Source organism: Acinonyx jubatus, chromosome C2 (genome assembly GCF_027475565.1).
Source record: "Acinonyx jubatus isolate Ajub_Pintada_27869175 chromosome C2, VMU_Ajub_asm_v1.0, whole genome shotgun sequence".
Classification (NCBI taxonomy): Eukaryota; Metazoa; Chordata; class Mammalia; order Carnivora; family Felidae; genus Acinonyx; species Acinonyx jubatus.
In genome coordinates this window covers 129,586,626-129,604,510 of record NC_069384.1, presented here as the reverse complement: position 1 = coordinate 129,604,510, position 17,885 = coordinate 129,586,626, and the positions used below count along the sequence as shown (strand labels likewise).

General features: G+C 36.6%; 1 protein-coding gene across 1 annotated transcript in view; it reads left to right on the top strand.

Moving 5' to 3' along the window:
- Positions 1-17,885, top strand: part of ATP2C1 (ATPase secretory pathway Ca2+ transporting 1) — a 170,579-nt gene that overhangs the window by 129,999 nt on the left and 22,695 nt on the right. The window contains exons 17-22 of the mRNA XM_027061851.2: positions 1,026-1,182; positions 4,107-4,277; positions 5,845-5,942; positions 15,192-15,242; positions 16,177-16,343; positions 17,711-17,779. Of these exons, the coding sequence (XP_026917652.1) occupies positions 1,026-1,182; positions 4,107-4,277; positions 5,845-5,942; positions 15,192-15,242; positions 16,177-16,343; positions 17,711-17,779 (713 nt within the window). The remainder of the gene's footprint in view (positions 1-1,025; positions 1,183-4,106; positions 4,278-5,844; positions 5,943-15,191; positions 15,243-16,176; positions 16,344-17,710; positions 17,780-17,885) is intronic.

The following is a 17,885-nucleotide window of genomic DNA, read 5'->3' as shown; positions in this document are numbered from 1 at the left end:
TGCCTCCTTACCTCCTAATATCTGCTCAGTAGTTACTTGGGGACCCAAGGCAGATGAAGGCTCCATCTCAGTGTGAGCATACACTGTCCTAGCAGGGCCAGAGGAATAGCACATTATTTGCATTTGCCAGTGATTCAGTGCTGTTCATATTTATTGGTCAAAGCAAGTCACCTCTGACTTCAAAGTGGGAGACAAGGGCAGAGAAATACATTCCTGTCATGTACCTGCAAGAAGTGGGATGTTTGTGAACTGTTCTTAGTTATTTTCCTTTGCTCAGTGGGTGGGAAACCCTAAAGTACACAGAATACTGGCAACTTTTGCTTTAACTTCATTGTAACAATGGGGAGAGGAGGAATAGATAGTAGGGTGGCCAAACTATCACCTGTCACAGTGGACCATGTATAAAATTGATCAGCAAAAAAGTAGCAGTGTAAATGCATTTAAGAATATGGAGATAAGTAGGAAGGAATACAGTTAAAATTGGTTTGTTCTAGTAGAGTAGGACTAGAGGTGTGAAAATTTGGGCAGGTGACTGTAGTTTTTCATTGTAAGCTTTTGTATAATGCTTTGCTAAGGTAAAAAGTAAAAGGTTCTGATAATACCCATAATTACAAGGTAGCTTTGGGAATTAAATGGGATCACATACATAATGTGCATATAATAGCAGCTGATGGGAAGCCTGAGCCACTGCTTGTGGGCTGATGATAGATCTCTTTCCTTTTCTTGTTACGTTGTAAGGCCCTCCCCAAATCCCAGAGTGGCTAATCCAGGGCTTAGGGTAGCATTGCCTTCAGTGTGTGGAGGTGAGGGTGGTTGGGGAGTAGATGCTGTTTTCTCTCGAGGGTAAAAAAAGCTTCCATATATGAACTTTTAATCTTCAGAATTGAAGTGCCATTCAAAGCCTTAGATTTGAGTAACTGCCCTGGTTATTATGAGAAATGTATGCCATGTATTGTTGACTCCAGTGACAGATATATACAAGTTGGCATTAACTTGAATTTAGTTGCAATGTTTTTTCTTCTTAGGATGGACCAGAGATTTGTTTTATGAAAGGTGCTTATGAACAGGTGATTAAGTATTGTACTACATACTATAGCAAAGGGCAGATGTTGGCACTTACCCAGCAACAAAGAGATCTGTACCAACAGGAGAAAGCACGAATGGGCTCTGCAGGGCTCAGAGGTAAGGCCATTTAACATAGTTCCTTAGGGTGGAAAAGTAACTATTATTGTATTTTATTGAGGGAGACATACAATGTTATGTTAGTTTCATGTGTATAACATACTGATTTGACAAGTGTATAGATTGTGCTATGCTCACCACAATAAGTATGGTTACTATCTGTCACCATATAATACTGTTACAGTGTTGTTGACTATATTCCCTATGCAGTAATTTTCATCCTCATGACTTTAATGAAAGTTTGTACCTCTTAATCCCATTTAACTATTTGACCCATCCCTCCCAAACCCCTACCCCAGTGAGACCTTCTTTTAATTGTAGATGAATTTGTGCTTCACATCTGAGCTGCCCCATTCTGTTCCAGGGTTTATTTATAGAACACTGTCCTTTCTGAAGTCTTATGTTTTAGTTGGCTATTTGGCGCCCAAAACTTGGGAATGTAGCAAAATATGAAATTTCTAATTCTTACAGACGTGCAGTGGTCTCTGAGTAGGTGATAGAAATTTTATTTTTGACAAACTTGTCTTGTGAGAAAAGAAATGGAGGAAGGGAAAGTGATATTACTCCTTCTTTGTTTCATCATTTTAACTGTTTTATTTATTACGAGATCTAAAATAATTCCCTAAATATTAAAATGTTAAGTCTTTGATTTGTCCTTTAAACTCTGGTGATTGTTTACTTATTCCTCTTCTGCTGACCTTCTTCCCTTGCCATTCACCAGACAGGTAAAGAAGTGCCCACATTCTGCTTTATGTCTGTGTTGCTGACTGAACAGTGATGGGGAGAGAGTGTCTGCTCTCCACACACACACATTAGGCCGTTTCTCCTAGGGACAGCATGTGTAGGATTGAAGAGTCAGGGGTTGAGGCCATACCTGGTTTTTACCTTCTTGATAGTCCTCTGGCTTGTAGTCTCTTTCAAGGAAACTGGAAGAGTTGGCCTCCTTAGTCTTATTATTTTTACAAAATAGAAGTCAAGTACAATCCTGGGAGGAGAAAGCAACTTAATGTAAAAAGATACTCCTCTTATTCACGGTTCACTTAAGCAAGGGCTCTCTGTGGGTATAAAACATTTGGATAGGTCTACAGGATTTCTGCTCTTAAATAAGCTAGGTTTAGAAAGGTATTCTTGTGGCTTTGAAGGCAGAGTTTTGTTATTCTTAACAAGAGGGTCCAAAGTTGGCTTGGATTTAGGGACCCTAAAGAAGTTTCACAGGTTTCGTATGTTTTTATTTTGACTCTTTTCATCTGAAGGATTATGGAGGTCTTTGTTGGTGTGTGTGTGTGTGTGTGTGTGTGTGTGTGTGTGTGTGTGTGTGTGTGTGTGGTTTGGTGTTGTAACATTGTGAAACAGACCAGAGTTGGTAGCGAGAAAATCTCTCTCCCAGGGCTTTAGGAAACACTGTGGTCTTTTGCCTCTTGCTTCGTGTCTTTTCCTGTGCTTAAGCTCCGCTTTCTCCTCCTTCTGAAATTAACATAAGGGGAATAGGAAGACTTCAGATTTAACCTGATACATACTTAGGTTACATCTTACAAAATTTAAGTTTCTTAAATACACGTGGTTCTTAATTTTGAAGTCAGAGTCTGTTCTGTTTTTATGTTTTAGTCGGGGACCCTCCACACGAAAAAAGTCTACCTACCCTTGTCCTGAACAGCAGCAGTGCATCTTCATTTGTGCTGAGGAAACAAATAAATACAAGATACTAACCTTTAGGCTAATACCACCCCTCTACTGAGAGCGCCAGGAGCTGATCTCCCTTTCTTAGGGTTTGCTGACATAGGAATTGGTACTCACTATCTCCTTCTGTTGTCTTCTGCCTCTGTTCCAACACCAGGGACTGTCAGGAGGCTCATTGTCTCCAGGGTGAAAGCCTTTGGGGCACACATCTACATAGTTAGGTGTATGACTCTGACGTCGGAAAAATAGAAGTCATTTGCCTCTAACCTTGGTTTTCCAAATATATCTAATCCTTTGAACCTTCTGCTTAAATAAGAATGGATATGTTTGTGATCATGGTTATGACTTTTCAGTTTCCCCAGGAGATACATATGTTCAGTTGGTGTGCTTTTTTTGTGTGTGTGTGTGTGTGTGTGTTTGTTTGTTTGTTTGTTTTTCCTGTAAGTTGTTCAGTCTAATAATATTCCAGATGGACACACATCCCTTTGGCTCATAAGGTAGTTACCAGAGTTGTGAGACTAAGCTAAATGATATTTGGAAATGAATAGTAGTTTGTGTTGTATCTTAAGTGTCCAGGGATGACACAAATAATGATATGGTGGTGTTATTTAGATATTCTTAGAGAACCAAAGTTACAAATAAGACATACCTGTGAATGTTATGAAAAGAGTGAGAGAAATCAAACTACTGTTATTAGTGGTTTTACAGTCAGTTTACAGATTAAATTAACCTCCCAGGGTTTGTCATGTATGAAATTGTTACATGTTCTGTATAATTAATTAATAAGTCTTCTCTCCAAACCTTCAGTGTTCTGGTGACCTATAAAATGGAAAGATGAAGACACATTAGTAGCAACCCCCCTCTGAGGTGTCTGTTTAAAACTATTTTCAAAGCTCAGCAAACCCATAGTTTCTCCAAATAACTAATTATATTTTCTAAAGATCTAATAGGTGATATTTAGAGGAGCCACATGGAGTCACTTTATAAAAACATTCTTTTTCACTTCTTACTTGCCATCTCTACTTATTCTTTAGTCTGATTCCTTTTAATTTTTAATAGCTTAAAGCAACCCCATTATCTAGAACCATTAAATTAATGTTTTAACATGTAATAATTTGGTTATTTAATGATTATATAATAACTACTATGAGATTACAGTCTTAAGTGATTTGTCTCTAGCTTTTGTCAAGTAAATTGTAATGCTATGCGACTCACATTTCCTTTTTTCGATTTTTTTATTTCCTCAGTTCTAGCTTTAGCTTCTGGTCCAGAACTGGGACAGCTGACATTTCTTGGCCTGGTGGGAATCATTGATCCTCCTAGAACTGGTGTGAAAGAAGCTGTCACAACACTCATTGCCTCAGGAGTGTCAATAAAAATGATTACTGGAGACTCACAGGAGACTGCAGTTGCAATTGGTATAACGAGGCTGTTGCCTTTTTGTTTTTTTTTGTTTTTTTTAAAAATAGTTTTTCTGAAATTAACTGCAGTGCACATAGCTTTGTGAACCATTAGATATGAAGCATGTACACGTAATATTGACATTATGCAATTAAAGTGGACTCTTATTTGCTCATATTCTGTATAAAATTGTGGGAAAAATTTATTTTAGGTTCAAAAGTAATGCTGTTAATTGAAAATACATAGCTAAACTGTTAGGAAATCACATGTATTTTATTCACAAAAGAATAGTTTATTATTTTTAATCTCATAATCCACTATGCTGTGGATAAAAGTACTAGATTATGCACATGAAAGGAAACGAAATTTAGTTTTCCCTTTCAACTTGAGGATAATTTTTAAAGCAGACTTTGACTTGGACCTAATTTGAAAGAAAATAGCTTGTATAAATATTTGTTATTACACTATGTATATGCTTTTGTCACTTGAATGCCATTTAAGATTACCTTAAGAAGTAATAAGAGGAAAAAAAGGACACTGAAAATTAATATTCTGGAGTTTCTAAACTATAATTCATACTGATAAATTTAAGCTTGCTAAGTCCATTAATTCTGATTTTAATAATATGATGAGAGCCTGGAATAGGAGTTTCATATTTTATGCTATCTAAGAAGAATATGTCGCCAGAAACATAACATTGTTGGGAAAGTTATACCTAGAAAAACCTTTTAACATTTATTTTCACTCGCATATACTACATGATTATCACAGATCCACCACTGTTTTGTCTGGCTTTGGATACTTTACTTAAAATGCATTCAGATCTATGTTAAAATTGAGCTGCTAGGGCTCTTGAGTGGCTCAGTCGGTTAAGCATCTGACTCTTGACTTTGGCTCCAGTCATGATCTCAGTCTCACAGTTCATGAGTTCGAGCCCCACGTCTGGCTCTGCACAGACAGTGTGGAGCTTCCTTGGGATTCTCTCTCTCTCTCTCTCTCTCTCTCTCTCTCTCTCTCTCAAAATAAATAAATACACTTAAAAAAATTTAAAAAAATTGAGCTGCTAAGCAAAAGCTATTGGCCTTGTTTCAGTTCTTAGGTATAGTAGTTTAAATAGTGAAAATTCTTTATTAAATATAAACAAAAATAAAACAAACAGAAAACGCCAGACTTTTTACTAATTCATATAGGTTTGCCTTACTAGTAATTTGTCTTATGATCCCTTGATACAAAGACATTTTATACCTAAAAAGAGAATGGATAACAAATCACATTAAGTGAGCATTGTGTTGAGTAGCCTAGCAAGCAAGACTAATTTTTTGTTTTGTTTTTGGTTTTAGAGACAGAGAGAACGCAAGAGTGTGAGCAGGAGGTGGGGGGGGGGGGTGGTGAGAGGGGCAGAGGGAGAGAGAGAAAATCCCAAGCCAACTCCATACTCAGCATGGAGCCTAATAAGGGCTTGAACCCATGGCCCTGGGACCATGACCTTAGCCAAAATCAAGAGTCGGATGCTGAACCGAGCCCCCAGGGTCCCCAAGCGAAACCAATTTGTTCAATTATGTTTTCTCTCCCATTTTACTTTAGCTAGTCGTCTGGGATTGTATTCCAAAACTTCCCAGTCAGTCTCAGGAGAAGAAATAGATGCAATGGATGTCCAGCAGCTTTCACAGATAGTACCAAAGGTAGGCCACCTTTTAGGTGGAAAAACCTTATTCTAAGTGTTAACATTTCTACTGTTATCTTAATGAAACTATTTGGGAACAATGGAGACAGGACCACCAAATTTATTGAACCACATCCTGAAATTAAATCTTAGCACTGAAGTCAGCCTTATCATTGAGAATATTTATGATGTATTGAGAGTATTTATTATTTATGATCATTATGAATACCAGCACATATTTGTTAACTTTAGCAGGAACCAACTTTCCTCTGAGGAAGGTGCTATGAAGGTTTTAAGTGGTTGTATTGTATGTAAAAAATACAGAGTGGAGAGAGACCATTACTTTGTATTTCTTACCCCTTTGATTTAATTGTAGCATGAGTATTTAATGCTTTTTTGAAAAATTGAGGTATCATTTACATACAGTAGAATTTACCCTTTTTAATGTACAGTTCTAAGTTTTGACAAATGCAAATGCGTGCAGTCTTTCAACCAGCCACAATCAAGATATAGAACAGTTCCATTATATTCCCAAATTCGCTTGTGCCTTTTTATAGTCAACTCCTCTCTCTACTTTTAGCACTTGGCAACTGCTGTTTTGTTTTCTGTCCCTATAGTTTTGCCTTTCCCACAATACTCTAAAAATGGAATCCTATAGTATGAGGCTTTGAATTTCTTCTTCTATTTAGCATAATGCTTTGAGATTTATCCATGTTGGTTGTGAGTATTAATAGTTTGTTCTTTTAATTGCTGAGTAGTATACCAGCGTTTGGGGGAATGTTACTTGTTCCCTGGTTTAAAGACATTGTATTATTTCCAGGTTTTGTTGATTATTAATAAAGCTACTATAAACATTTGTGTTTAGATTTTTGTATGAAAATAAATTTTCATTTCTCATGGATAAATACCTAAGAGTAGTTGCTGGGTCACATGGTTAGTATATGCTTAACCTTGTAAGAAACTGCCAAGTTGTTTTCTAAGGTGGCTTTATTATTTACGTTCCCACTAGCAATGTTTTCAAGTTCTGATTGCTCTGCATCCTCCCTAGCACATGGGATTGTTAGTTCCCCCACACCCCATCCTAATAGGTTTATAGTAGTATCTTCTTGTGGCTTTAATTTGCATTTCCCTCACAATTAATGATGTTGAGTATCTTTCCATGTGCTTATTTGCCATTTAGATACCTTGTTTAGTGAAGTGTCTGCTCTGCCTATTTTTTTTAAAAATTGTGTCTGTTTTCTTACTGAATTTGAGAGTTCTTTATATATTATATATACAAGTCCTTTACCAGATATTTGATTTGAAATATTTTTTCCTAGTGGCCTATTTTTTTATTCTTTTAGCAGTCTTTCAGAGAGCAGAGGTTTCAAATTCTGATGAAGTCTAATTTATTTTTCTTTTATGGATCATGATTTTGATGTCTTCTCTAAGAATACTCTGCTTAACCCAGTGTCACAAAGATTTTTTTTTTACCTATATTTTCTTCCAAAAGTGTTACATTTTTAGGTTTTACACTAAGGTCTGTGATCCAATTTGAATTTTTGTGTATATTGTGAGAAATGGGTTAAGGTTCAGTTTTTTGCAGATGGATGTTCAATTATTCAGCACCATCTGTTGAAAAGACTCTTTTTTTTCTTTTAGTTTAAATAAATTGGAAAAAAAAGACTGCTTTTTTTCTTTGAAATGCCTTTTTTACCATTGATTGTAATGCTTTTCTAACAAATTGTTTATAGGAAAAGTATCTCCTCTTCTATAACACAGGCAACTTCTTAAGAGCCATCAAGTGTAAGATTATTTTATTATCTTAGGATGTTTTCCGGGGGACTTCAAAGACTGATTTGTGGGTACACAGGTCCTGTAGGAAGCTCCCCATAAGGGATAGGCAGCATTATTACATCTAAGGTCTTGACAGTTCGAATTTCTTGTCCTCATTGTTATTCAACCTATTTATGTACATGTAATTATGTATCCTTTAAAATAAGTGCTTATCATCTGACATTTATTTTATTAGGTATATTCTACTTATTCATTGACAGTAATAAAATGTGCTACCTTCTTCACTTATTTTACACTCAAAACTGCAAGTTACATAGTTAGAACACTGAATTTTCTTAGGTTAATTCCACATCTTAAAGCTTTTTATAATACAATTTTCTGATTAGAAAATTTGTTCATTAGTAGTATATGTTCATTGTAGAAAAACTGAAAACCTAGAAAAGAGCTAGAATGGAAACTACCTGCAAACAATCCAGATACTCAAAGGTTGTGCAGAGCATCCAAAATAATAAAATAAGTTAACCCATGTCTTTTTTTTTTTTTAATGTTTTTTATTTTTGAGAGAGAGAGAGAGAGATAGGGAGCAAGCAGGGGAGGGGCAGAGAGAGGGAGACACAGAATCCAAAGCAGGCTCCAGGCTGTGAGCTGTCAGCATGGAGCCCTACATGAGACTCAAACTCCTAGACCGCAAGATCATGACCTGAGCTGAAGTTGGCTGCTTTAAGTGACTGAGCCACCCAGGTGCCTCAACCCATGTGTTTTTTAAAAAATGTGTTTTGACAAAACCTGGTTGGAACTTAATAGTGTTATAAATGTGAACATTTCATTTAACATCAGCATTTCTGTAATCGTAAGTTATCATTATAAAACATGTTTTTAATGGGTGCACAGTATTTTGCTTGGATATATTATGTGTGTATAAACACACAGCAAATACATGGTTATATAATCATTTTCGTGTTGAAATTTTAACTTCCATTTATTTTTTGTTACTGTAAACAATGCTTCAAGGATAATAAGAGTAAGCAACCATTTACCATGTACTAGGCAATTCATATATTACATACGTTATATATTTATTTCTAATAGCCATCTTATAAGAGATGGGCAGACCCATTTTTACAGATGAAGAAACTGAGGCCCAGAGAATTTGGGATACTAATCTGAAATCTCAGAGCTGATAAGTGATAGCAGTGGCATTGGGACTGGGAGTCCAGGTCTGTGTGACTTCTGACTTTGTCATCTGTTGCTTACTGATTCATTAAATATTATTGTACATGACTTTGTGCCTATCTCTGATTATTTCTGTAGAATAAATTTCTTCATGTGAAAAGATTGGACTGATGACCAACACATTTATAAAATGCTTAGCACACATTGGTGAATTGTCCTCTGAAAAGGTTTAGCTTATATTTCCACAAACTGTGCTTCTTACAGTAGCATTAAGTCCCTGGGCCATCAGCCTCACTTGTGCTTAGATTTTAGATACAGTAACTAGTAGAAATGCGCTCTTTTACTCATTTGTTTTCTCTTGCTCAAGCTCTAGTTACTCATGAATGCTGTTTTCAGAGCATCTGGGAGCAGTGTGTGTGTTTGCTTTATTTTACATTTAGTGAGGAAGCTGTTTCCATATTTGAACACGACTTTGTGTGTGTGTGTGTGTGTCCGTCCGTCCTTTCGTGATAGTTTCTTCCTGACATTTATTTCTGAAAGAATAAATTCTGTACTAGGTTACCAAGGGGTATTGGGACAGAGTGTACATTAGTCAATATATGTGAAATCTGCAGTTAATTAAACATTTTCCCATTAGACCTTTGTTCAACCTTTTCTTCCAAACCTATTCCCAGAGATGGTGACAAGTAGTGAAATTGACAGATTTGAAGTTTCATTTTATTTGCTTTCTTGGTTCACTCTCTGGGCTCTCTGATAAAAATGCTAATGAACTCTGGAAACCAACTTCAAGGTACTTAGAGAAGGAAGAGGCAAATTGCAAATTACAAATTACACCATCAGCCTGGGCAAATTACGTCTTTTCCAGATAACAGTTTTTATGCATTAATTATGGCAGATACCCTGATGCTATTCCAAAGAGACTAAAACAATATAAAACCTAAGCTTTGTGAGAAGCTTACTGAATTGCTTCACCTTGTCCTATTCTAAGGAGGAATTCCATAAATACCAGAGCTCCCTTCCAGGTATTTCTTTTGAATACCTAAATCTTTTCTGCAAATACTATTAATGAATTGTTTTAGCTCTTTGAGCTTAGGTGGACTGCCCTTATCCTGTAACTTGTTTTCTTCCCCACTTCATCTTACGTTTATGGAACTCTCTTACAGCCAACATATATACTTGGTCTAGTGCTTTTACTTCATACCAGTTTGAATGGCTTTTCTTTTATTAGTGTTAAAAGCAAAAAACTTCTAAATTGCCAGCTTACTGAGATTTCCCCACATGTACTAAATCATATTAATTCTTTTCCTTACTAAAATGTTTTTTAGCTTCCTCTTTCCATAATTCAGTCTCATATTTCATTTCTAACATTACTCTGTCCTTTTAACCTAGAGCCAACAAAAGAGTAGCATGGAAACTAATTTTGTTTAATTATTTAGAAAGTCCATCTAGGAGTTCTCAATGTTTTTTGTGTATGATTTCTTGTAGTGTGTCCTATATTTCCCATCAATAGAAGTGGACATCCTCTTTTGTTCTTTTTAATAGCAGTACTTTCATTTGTATTACTACCAAAACTATTAATCAAATTCCTGTAATAGAATCCCCAATCTGTGTGCTGTTTGGTTTTTGGTAGGTTGTAAATATTTTATTTCAGTCACCTGTTTTTTGTTTTTGTTTTTTTTCTTTTCTTCAATGCATCTGGTATCTTTATATCTTTCCTGGAAGATTGGGGAAACTTCAGCAGGTTATTTTAATTCCAGGAATATTTTTCATTAATTTCTCCTTTAGTATTTTCCTGTATTCTTCTTAACTTCCTTTTCCTAGCATCCTTGTCTATTAATGTTGATCAAGAGAACTGTGAGTGATGGGGTGCCTGGGTGGCTCAGCTGGTTAAGCATCCAACTCTTGATTTCTGCTCAGATCATGACCTCACGGTTGTGAGTTTGAGCCCTGCATTGGGCTCTGTGCTGAACGTGGAGCCTGCTTGGGATTCTTTGATTCCTTTTCTCTCTTCTCTCTCTGCCCCTCCCCTGCTCGCTCTCTCTCAAATAAATAAATAAACATTAAAAAAAAAAAACAACCTGTGAGTGCTAACCACAAATATGACACTGTAAAGAAGGACCAATGAGAAGGGAAAAAATTATTCCCTAAACCTGATCCTTTTCAAAGTTCTATTTCTTTTCCACTGTCCTTTTACCATCCTGTCCTCATCCTATCTTTTTCCCTCTTGCTTCCAAGGTACATGATTTTATTGTGTGCTTTATCTTTAATCCGTATATTCTTTTTTTGTTGTTAAGTAGAGAAACGGATATAAAGGTGAAAAGATTATGAATAGAGGAAATTCAGTTACCCCCAAGTCTAATCTTAGCTCTGTGATACAGTGATGTAGCTCAGTCTCTAGTCCTTTCCATATTGTTTTGTTTTAAATCTTATTTCTTTAGGCCATAACTTTGAGTCACTAAATTTAGTGTTTTTAGTCACCTAAAAGATTGATCTGCTCTTCTGGTGCTTTAAGAACAAATTTTACTCTGTATCACATGCAAAGCACCAACTGAGTTTTCATTAAAATCTGCTTGGTCTCGAAACTGCTGCTCTTATTTTTGAGTTGCCATCAAACCTTTGAAATACTAAAATCTTATATCAGGTCGTAGGTATACCGGCTGCACGTCAAGTAATTTGTTAGTGTACAGAAGAAATATGCTTTCAGTCCAACAGTTGGCATGTCCTCGTGGCTCCATTGTCAGTGATATAATGGCATGATTTGCGATGGTTCAAATGACGTGCAGTGAGTGTAACAAAGGCAAAATTTTACTCTGTTCAACCTGAGTGGTGGTAATTAGCCTTTGATTTAAATATTCTGGAAAATCTGCAGTCTTTGCTAAATACTCCTGTATTTCAATGCTGTGTGCTATATGATTAATTTCGCAGTAATATTGAATTGTCACTCAGAAGGTAGCAATATACTTTCAATGCAGATGTCCTTTAGTCCTTTTTAATGACATACTAAAGAGTCCAAAGGATTTTGAGCTTTTAAAAAAGGAAATATATTCTCCAAATATGATTTATGTGATTCATGGTATCTAAAGGCCCTAGGCATAAGTAGTAATGTGATGTTACAGTTAGATTGAGTCTTTTGCCCAAGAAAATAATCCTCGTTTGTTTTAGACCTTTATTAAAATTGGGAGAGAAACTGGGTACAGTCTGTTTGATGGTACTAAATTCAGTGATTTATTCATTTTATATGTATTTATAGAGGACTGCCTTCAGGGAGCTTATAGTCTAAGATAAGTAAATATATACATTGTGTCAGATAAGTGCTAAGGAGCACCAACAAAAGCAGGGAGTAGAGAGAGGAAAGATTGAAGAGGTAAATTGAAATTTTTAGATAACATGACTAGGAAAGACCTTATTACTGAGAAACTGCTTGACAAAGGAGCAGCCCACGTAATATCTGAGGAAAGAGCGCTCCAGACGAGGGAACACACGTGCAAAGACCTTGAGGCGAGTGTGCCTGGTGTGATTAAGGAACAGGGTGGAGGCCGAGTAGGTGTAGTTTAGGTGAAAAAAGACAAATGAGGAGGAAGGGGTAGGTAGTAATGGGCTTTGGCTTTCATTCTGAAGAAGATAGGAAGTCATTGGAGGGTTTTGAGCAGAAAACAGATGTGATCTGGCTTCTGTTTTAGCAGTTTCACTGTGGTCACTTCGTTGAGAAGAGACTGCAGGGGACAAGGGCAGAAATGAAAAATCAGTTCATATATTGGCCCAGAGTATTGGCAATGGGTTTAGAGTAAGGAGGTTGAAGTTTGGATTTATTTGAGGATGAAGCCAATAGGATTTGCTGTTAAACTGCTTGTGGCATGTGAGAGAAGAGGAGGAATTGAGCCGGAGCGACTAGGAGGATATACTTGCCATTAGCAGAGGATATGAAGGACATGTATTTTGGGAAATAACAGGGGTTCAGTTTGTGATATTTTTAAGTCTTAGATGAGACATCCAAAAGGAACTTTGGAATAGGTGGGTAGATTAATTTCACTGGTCTGGATTTTAGAAGAGATACTGGGGCTGAAGACAAAAATGCATAAAAATAAAATCTAAATCTCTAAGGCTGGATGAGATCACCTAGGGACAGGTGGAGATTCTTAGACCTTTTGTAGAGAGGAATCTAAGAACTGAGTCCTGAAATATTCCAAGATTCAGACTTCAGGGAGGTCCGGAGGAGCCTGCAAAAGAGGGGCAGCCAGAAAGGTAGGAGGAAGACTAGGAGACTATAGGGTGATCATGGAAGCCAAGAGCAGAAAGTATCTCAGGAGGAGGGAATTACCGGCTATGTTAGCGTGCTGCTGAGAGCGTAAGTCAGAAAAGAAATGACCACTGGTGTGAGCAAAGCAGGTCGTCTTTAATAGTCTTCAGCAGGGGTTTCAGCGCAGTGGTGGGGGCAGCGGCCCAACTGGGATGGAGTCAGGAGAGCATGAGAAGAGGGGAAATGGGAGATGGCAAGTACAGAGGAGTTTTGCTATAAAGAAGGAGGAAAATGTAGGGTAGTGCCCCAAACAAGAAGGGAACTTTTTGGTTTTGTTTTTATTTAAATGGAAGAAATAATCAAATGTTTGTATACTGATGATAACGATGCATCAGTGAGGAAAAGATTTTGATGCAAGAGAGGATAGAATTTCTGGAGCAATGATCTTTAAATAGGTCAGAAGGTAGAATATTTGACCCGTGTGCTAGGAGCATATTTAGTTCATCTATAATAAAAGGAGAGAAGGAAAGGATAGTGCTTGGATGCAGATATTGGATGGTGGGAATTACGGAAGTTCTTTCCTCATTCTGTTTTCTTTGAAGTGGGAAGCAAAGTTGTCAACGGAGCCTAGGGTTGGAGATGGTGATAAATTGGAAGCATGAGGAGAGAAAACTTAGTATGAACTAATCCTCTAGGACAGTAGGGAGAAGAATGGTATATTATGTAGTTATTAAAATCGCCGTGACTTAAATGTTGTTGGAAAGAGTGTTGTTGGAAAGAGTGACAGTGAAGCAGAAGTTCATTAAGTCACAGGGATGAGAAGTATGGTGTAAGGAACATAGTCCATAGTGTTATAATAATGTGTAGTGATAGATGGTAACTACTCTTATGGTGAGCATTGTGTAACGTATAGAATTGTGAATCACTGTGTTGTACGTGTGAAACTAATACAACATTGTATTCATTAAAAAAAAAAAATCTGAAAAACATTTTGTGAAACATGGGGGAGTGACCTGGAGCAGTGAATGACTGCAGTTAGTAGGAAGTATAGTATCCTGTGACCTTCAAAACTGAGGTTTTATGAATAAAAAAGGGGGAATGAAAGACACCTACCCCTGTCTAGGCTCTCCTGGTGGTACTTTTTGAGAGGACTGTAGGGATGGCTTTGCTGTGTGCAAAATTAGTTTAGAGCAATGTGCAAAAGTGGAGGATACAGGGGATGTTGTTGATGTCTGCCTTTGGGGCACAGTGAAAGGGTTTGAGGAGACTAGGAGATGGCATCAGAAAAGGGAATTAAATGCATGGTTTGGAGGGATAAGATCATATAAACTGTTGGAAATATAGTGTAGGAGAACCTAAAGAATTAAAACGAAGAGGGAGAATGAGCAGATACTTGACACTTTATTTTTTATTACTTTTTTAGTGTTTATTTATTTTTTGAGAGAGAGAGGCAGAGCATGACCAGAGGAGGGGCAGAGAGAGAGAGAGGGAGACCCAGGGTCCAAACCAGGCTCCAGGCTCTGAGCTGTCAGCACAGAGCTCGATGCGGGGCTTGAATCTCATGAACCGTGAGATCATGACCTGAGCTGAAGTCAGATGCTTAACCAACTGCGCCACCCAGGCTCCCCGACACTTGACACTTTATAAACAACAACAATAACAAAACCACAACAACAGCAAAAAAGGCAGCTGTTCTTTATCCTTCCTGAAGACAGAACGAAGGGAAAAGGCCATTTTTGTTGTTGGCCAGTGTAATGAAGAAACATATGGAGGTGAATTCTTCCTTCTCTGTCTCTGAAACATTTCAAGAATAAGGCTGTTTCTCTTCAGACTTTAAACATAATGGGTTAAATTGGATAACTTGTTTAGATTGTGTATTTCCGGTGCTACTGTTGGTAAAGTTTGAAATGATCATGTCAAATGAGTGTCTTAACAGATACGACCTATTGCTTAAGCTTGATCTCTGTGGCAAAGTAAATATACTTTAAATAGATAATTTTTAAAAATCTGGGTCATAAATGCATGAGTTATTCTGATATTTCTTAACATTGAAGATTTTTAGTGTATCCTGTGTTTTTACAGGTTGCGGTATTTTACAGAGCTAGTCCCAGGCACAAGATGAAAATTATTAAGGTGGGTCTCTAAAAATCCAATTGTTTTATCGCTATCTCCAAAATGCTACTTCTTGTCTTTCATTATGATTGCATTACTAGGAATGTTGATCGAACATTAAAGTAAAAGGTATTGTGAAGCAAAAGAGGTGATTATTATTTTTTTTTTTAGAGCTTGAAATTGAAGCATTAATAGAGAATGTAGTTAGCAAAGGAAGATGTAGAAGAAACCTTGAATGAAATATCTGCAAGTACAACCTTCTTTAAACCATTGACATTGTAGTCGTATGTTCTGACAGGAGTCCATAGCCAAATCATCCCAGTGTAATTAGCAGTAATTGCTTAGAAACTGAATAAATAGAGCAAGAAAAGGAGATATTATGAGGGAATAATATTTTAAAACTTATGGTTATTTATATTAATCAGTAAATATATACGAAGCAACTGACGTAGTATCCATTAGTTAAAGGGCTTAAGTTCTTAATCACAATAGCCCTCCATTGCATTAGTTTCTCAGCCTTCATACTGTTTCTCAGCCTTCATACTATTGACATTTTGGGCTGGATTCTTTGTTGTGAGGGCCTGTCCTGTACCTCGTAGGATGTTTAGCAGCATCCCTGGCCCCTACCCTCTAGATGCTAGTAGCATCCAGTCATGATAGTAAAAAATATCTCCAGACATTGCCAAATGTCCCCTACAAGGCAAAATTGCCCCTGAGAGCCACTGTATAATTAACTCTAGATCAGACTTTAGACATGGTTCTCACACATGAGACTATTAATAAAAACTTTTTCTAAACTTTATCTTAACACCTCCATATATTGAAGGTTGTTGAAAAATTGGTGGTCTGTCTTGTTTCCAGTCTTTATTATATGAGTAAAATAGGAGTTATTTATCCCTTTATCTTTGTGGAAGCAACATTTTTATCAGAATCCCCCCCCCCCCCCCCACTCCAGTCTCTACAGAAGAACGGCTCAGTTGTAGCCATGACAGGAGATGGAGTCAACGATGCAGTTGCTCTGAAGGCTGCAGACATTGGAGTTGCAATGGGTCAGACTGGCACAGACGTTTGCAAAGAGGCAGCAGACATGATCCTTGTGGATGATGATTTCCAAACCATAATGTAAGTTTTGTTTCAGTGAATGCACATCAGAGAATCTTTTCCCATCTTTTTCTGTACCCATCTCCAGACAGTTCAACTGGAAAAGAATTAGTATAGTCACTGTTTAAATATGTGCACAGTGGATGAACTATTTTACTAGGATTAATTAATCTTATTTATGGCCTAGTGTATAGTTTCAAAGAAAATTATTTGTATGGAATGAAAAGGATATAATAAATGGCAGAGTCACTCGTTTAAGAAATATTTATTGAGTGCCAGCCAGATGTCACATTTTTCTGGCCACCAGTGTAGTGGCACAGCAGTAAACCTTAATGGAGCCTTTATTCTACTTAAATTCAGTCTATTAGAAATATGCATATGTGTGGCTTTACAATAAGTATTAAAATAATCAAATCTCTATCCATACCTATTGCCTTCTGTCTGTAATTGTCCCTGTTGTCAGTGATACAAGTGATTATGTTTTAAATAGCGTTGTCTCCTTCAGCCATGGTTTCTAATTGATTTAAGATTCTTATGTTATACCTGGTAATGTCAGTTGCACAATGTTCATGTGGGGGTCCCCTGACTCTTGTTACTTGATAATCACCTGTTAGATAACCTGAGTCCTCCTCAGTTCAGTGACACATGCTAATTATATGTCCAGGGTACTTCATTAACCCATCGAGGCCTGAAGTGGAGCATGTGGGAGCTCTGAATTGCCACGCTTTTATAGGGATATAGGGTTTTTTTTCTTTGCATTCTGAGACTTGTATAAAAATCTTGAAAGGAAGGGGAAGTTGTTTAAAAAACATGTATTTTCCTAGATTTAACCAAATGAGAATTTAAATGAATCTTTGTAAACCGTATTCTTTATATAATTCTGCTAAAGCAGAATTTCTAATTGTATGTAGGAACAATAGTAGATTATGTGCTAGATTTCTAATATATTTTATTGCCATTTAATTCCTGACATACATTAATTTAATTCCTTACCATGCATGCGTCTTTACCTTTAAGAAAAATAAAATTGAAGGGGTAAAGAAGCTCATTATTTTAGTGTAATAAATGTGTAGTATTGTCTGTTGTGTAAAAAGACAGTGTTATGATTGTAATGTTGAAATATCTTTAAGAATAAGAATTTTAATATTGTATAATGAAATTAGTTCAGGTGGAGCTTCACAGATGTGACTTTAATTCTTTACCAGAATAATGTTTCCATATTTGTTTCTAATCTTAATATGTGAAGAAAATAACAGACTCTTTTTTAATGATGGATGTGTTACATCAGTTGGAAACTTGTTTTCAAAAGTAGGTCTATGGTGTTTTAGAGTAGATATATCTTTATTTTTGTATGATAATTATCACTTTTTTTTTTTTTTAACTTTCAGGTCTGCAATTGAAGAGGGTAAAGGGATTTATAATAACATTAAAAATTTTGTTAGATTCCAACTGAGCACGTAAGTTTATAAGAAGTTTGTCACCATGGGTCTTATAGATAAATTATGTGACAAGTAGAATTCAAGCAGAATGCTTAGAAGCTTTTTGGCTATTTCTGAGTGTTGT